The sequence below is a fragment of the Triplophysa rosa genome, linkage group LG2 (assembly GCF_024868665.1).
Source record: "Triplophysa rosa linkage group LG2, Trosa_1v2, whole genome shotgun sequence".
Lineage (NCBI taxonomy): Eukaryota > Metazoa > Chordata > Actinopteri > Cypriniformes > Nemacheilidae > Triplophysa > Triplophysa rosa.
In genome coordinates this window covers 400,201-404,627 of record NC_079891.1, presented here as the reverse complement: position 1 = coordinate 404,627, position 4,427 = coordinate 400,201, and the positions used below count along the sequence as shown (strand labels likewise).

General features: G+C 35.6%; 1 protein-coding gene across 1 annotated transcript in view; it reads left to right on the top strand.

The window, feature by feature from the left end:
• The first annotated feature begins 1,913 nt into the window (after positions 1–1,913).
• Positions 1,914–4,427, top strand: part of LOC130570957 (nck-associated protein 1-like) — a 90,988-nt gene continuing 88,474 nt past the window's right edge. Inside the window, exons 1-3 of the mRNA XM_057361516.1 lie at positions 1,914–2,014; positions 2,486–2,547; positions 3,362–4,422. Of these exons, the coding sequence (XP_057217499.1) occupies positions 1,939–2,014; positions 2,486–2,547; positions 3,362–4,422 (1,199 nt within the window). The 5' untranslated portion in view covers positions 1,914–1,938. The remainder of the gene's footprint in view (positions 2,015–2,485; positions 2,548–3,361; positions 4,423–4,427) is intronic.

Here is a 4,427-nt window from a genome sequence, read left to right as displayed (position 1 = left end):
TTTGGTTTCTTGATAAGAGACTTAATGACGGCCAGCTTAAAGGGTCCTGGGACATGGCCTAGATTAATTGACGAGTTGATAATGTTATAAATGGGCTCAATTGCAACAGATAGTAACTCTTCTAATAATTTAGTTGGTATGGGGTCTAATAAGCAAGTTGTAGGTTTAGATGTTGCAATAAGTTTCATTAAATCATCTTGTTTTATAGGTGAGAAACACTTAAGCTTTTCTTTTGGGGAGAGGGCTGGTACTGATTCATAGGACAGACTTGGAGGTTGAGTTTTTACTATTTTATCTTGTATGTAAAAAAAATTCATGAATTCATTGCTACCAAGGTGTGGCGGAATAACCAGGTCAGGTGAAGTCTGTTTATTTGTTAATTTAGCAACTGTACTAAATAAAAACCTTGGATTGTTTTTGTTAGTTTCCATGAGGTTTCGGAGATGCTCAGCATTTGCTGCTTTTAGTGCCTTTTTACCAACCACACATTTACAGACTCTTAAGTAGTGTTGTTTTTGGCGGCCTGTTTTAATTTTAGTTTTAGTCTAGTCTTTGTGTCAAGCTGTCATTTTAGTTTTTATTAGTTTTAGTCACGTTCATACTCTTTTTAGTCTAGTCAAGTTTCAGTCGAATAAAAGTCTGAGCATTTTAGTCTTATTTTAGTCAGAATTATGCATGACTATTTTCGTCTAGTTTTAGTCGACGAAAACTGATGACATTTTAGTCTAGTTTTAGTCAATGAAAATTGTATTTTAGTCTCTTTTTAGTAATGCAATTCTATTTAACCCAGTCAGTATAGTATAAGTACCTAGTAGTATAGACGAAACCAAAATTTTATTTTAGCCAAACCCATTTCAAACAAGGTTATCTTATTATATTATTGTTACCTTATCGACTCAGAATACATCCATTCCAGACACGGAAGACCGGTAGGGGTGAGAATCTCTAGGCACGATGCGATTCGATTACGATTCAGAGGTCTGCGATGATAAAACGATTCTCGATGCATCTTTTTCCTATGCAAATTTTCTTTTTCTTGCTGTGTGACTATTAAAATCAAAGTATTTGTCATAACCCAGACCGATTTTACTTCCAATGTCCTTTATTAATAAAACAAATGGAAGTGATTTCGCAAGTCAACTGGAAGGTTACATTTGCCAGCATTGCAAAGAACCAACAGGAAAAAAGTGACTGCCCTCAGTGCCCTGTAGTAGCATACAGAATGCAGTAAATTAATGCAGACTTTTTCTGCACATAGCACTGGAGCTAGAGAGGTTTAAAGTTATTATAGTTCACTAAAGTATTTTTTGTCTGAGTGTTCAATTTAACGGGACTTTTATTTTGACGGGTCTTTGGGAAGACGCTTGAGTTTTTGTGTGTTTGCAGATAGCTTCACTCAAACAGTAAACGCTCGTAAAATAAACTCTCAGAGCAACTGTGGAGATGAAGTTCATTTGTTCATGTCCTCATACAGTGCAGACGCAGATAAATCCTCGACCATCACTCGTGTTGTATGTTAAACTGTGAACATAAATCACTCAGACATGCAGAACAGCCAGATGACATTTAAATAACAGGATTTCGCTCCGCATCTAGGTTAAAGCATCAGATGAAATAACGTTATAACATTTCGTCCCGTCTCGTTTTGGTCAACGAAAATGAAGAGACATTTTATCTTAGTTTTTATTTTGTAAACCACATTTAGTCTCGTTTTTATTCGTCAACAATATTGCATTATACATTTAATTATAGTCAACTTAAGTGATGAAAAATAACTGCATTTCACATGCTAAGATAACATGCTAAACATGACAAAATTCAAAACAACTAAGGACAGATTACTGAAATTTAATATTAAATGTACATTATGAACACAAAGTTAAATTATTTATTGTGTTTTATTTAGGTTGTAAAACACATCAGCTTATCAAAGAGGAGATGACATCTTTAGAAAAATGTTCTGTTTGTGATGGACCGTTTTCCCCACTGAAGTGGTGGGGGCTGAGATGCAAAGGTTAGTATCAAAATTCACATGGGATTTTCTTAGTATATTTTCCCCATTGAATGATTTAGTTGCCACAAACTTGTTGGAATGCTTGATGCTGATTGGTTAGTCGCGATATTCCAAAGTCTGTTATCCCCGATAACAACTGCTGACACTGATAACACACTGCTTATACTGGATTTCATCTCGATGGGGGCAATGGTTACAAATACATATAAATATGACGAATTAACAACATATATTAGAACGATCAAATCATGATGAATGTTTGGCTTATCATGTTTTGATTAAAAGGCTCATATCATGGCCAAGTTACTACACAACTCTAAATGCATTTTTATTGTTTTTCATTTGCGTGGTCTGCTTGTTTACTGCAATATCCAAATATATTCTATTTTAGGTTTACTCAGTAGATGCTTTTGTTTTATATATGAAATTGTTTATGAATTTTCTAATGAAACATTCTTATTTCTTAAACAGTGTGCACTACTACATGGCATGTGTACTGTTACCATAAAAAACACGAAAGACTAAAGACTTGGGTAAGTATTTTATTTTGGAAACATTTCCAAGCATTTATGACACCTCAAACACAGAGAAGTGAGAAAAACAGAGCCATTTAAAAATTGGACATAACCTTTTAGGCCAAGGGAGTAGTTTTTATAGGCTGTAAATATCTATATCTTATATTTTAGTATTAAAATGACATGGTCTAGGGGAACCCGATGAACACTGAACTTAAAAACCATTTAAGTAACATAAATTCATTCAAATATTGAAAATTCTTTCATAGTTTACTCACCCTCATGTCATCCCAGATCTTTCTTTAGCCGAACACAAACAATTTTATATTAAAATGCTGTCTGTCTTCTGAAGCAAAACAATACATTTGTGATGGAAAACAATATTTTGAGTTTTTTGGCGATCATGCATCGTCACATAATCATGGTAATTCATGGTAATGAGAACCAGTGCTATTCCATGCTATCAAGTTGCTGCCATATTTAACATGGTGTGCTTTTCAGTTGGTTACCATGAATATGTGATGGTACATGACTGTTAAATAACCTCAAAATATAGTTTTTTTTCCCCCAAACGTGTTGTTTTACTCAGATTGCAATCTATGTCAATTAGCTTTCCTGTAGCTAATTTAGCTAATTGAGCATTGCATTAACAAAGCAAGGTTGTGGGTTGGATCCCAGGGGATTGCACATACTTAGAAACAAATGTATAGGATAATACAATGTAAATTGCTTTGGATAAAAGTGTCTGCCAAATGCATAAATGTAAATGTAAATTATCATTGTAATGTTACATATTCCTCGTTTTGTTTTGTTTTCTTTGAATTTCAATTAGAATGAATCTGAAACCAGTGAAGAGGACATATCAGATGATGATCCAGAATATGTTCCAGCTTCAGTAACTGATTCAGAAGATGACGAACCACCAAGTAGCTTGATAAAATCTACAGTTCTGGAAGATAAACAATCACCAATGATGGATACAAGTCACATCAGTGGAATAACTGCAAATAAAACATCCACAAACACAACAGACTCAACAACTATAGCAAAGAAGGGGCTAAATTTTTGCTTTGTTTGCAAAAAAGCTCAATTTAAAATAGCTCGACATTTCAAAGCTCATGTTAAAGAAAATGCAGACATCGCCAAAGCTCTTAGTTTCCCTGCAGGCTCAAAGAGTAGAAAAGAGTGGCTAGAGAAACTTCGAAACAAAGGAAACTTCGTGCATAACTGTGAGGTTCTAAAAGACGGAGCTGGTTCACTTAAAGTCAAGAGAAGAGCCAAGGGTGACTATAAAAAATATGAATACTGTATCCATTGTAAGGGCATGTTTATGAGAGCAGAGCTGTGGAGACACATGAGAAGGTGCTCTTCCAAACCGGAGGACCATGACCACCCAGGAAGGAAGAGAGTACTTGGCCTAGCAGCAGTGGTCAAATCAACTTGTTCAAGCGCTGTTGAAGATGGGGTGCTTAAGATGTTAAGCCACATGCATGATGACGACATTGCAAGTGTAGTTCGAAATGACTTTTGTCTTATTAGGTTTGCTGAGTCCCTTTACAGCAAACATGGACATGACCCTTCAAAGCATGACTATGTCCGCCAAAAAATTCGGCAGCTTGGAAGGTTCCTACAGGCCATGCGCAAAAGCTCTCCAATACTTACATTAGAGGATGCTATAAAACCTGGAAATTTCCTAAATGTGATTGAAGCAGTAAAAGAGACTGCAGGATTTGATAAGGATCGTAACAGTTACAAAACTCCAAGACTTGCGTTAAAGATTGGTCACTCCCTGTTGAAAGTGAGTGACATTATTCATTGCCATGCTCTCATGGCTGGAGATGAGAACCTAATTAAATCCTCAGATGCCTTCCAGAAGCTTTATCGGGCAAAGTGGTCAG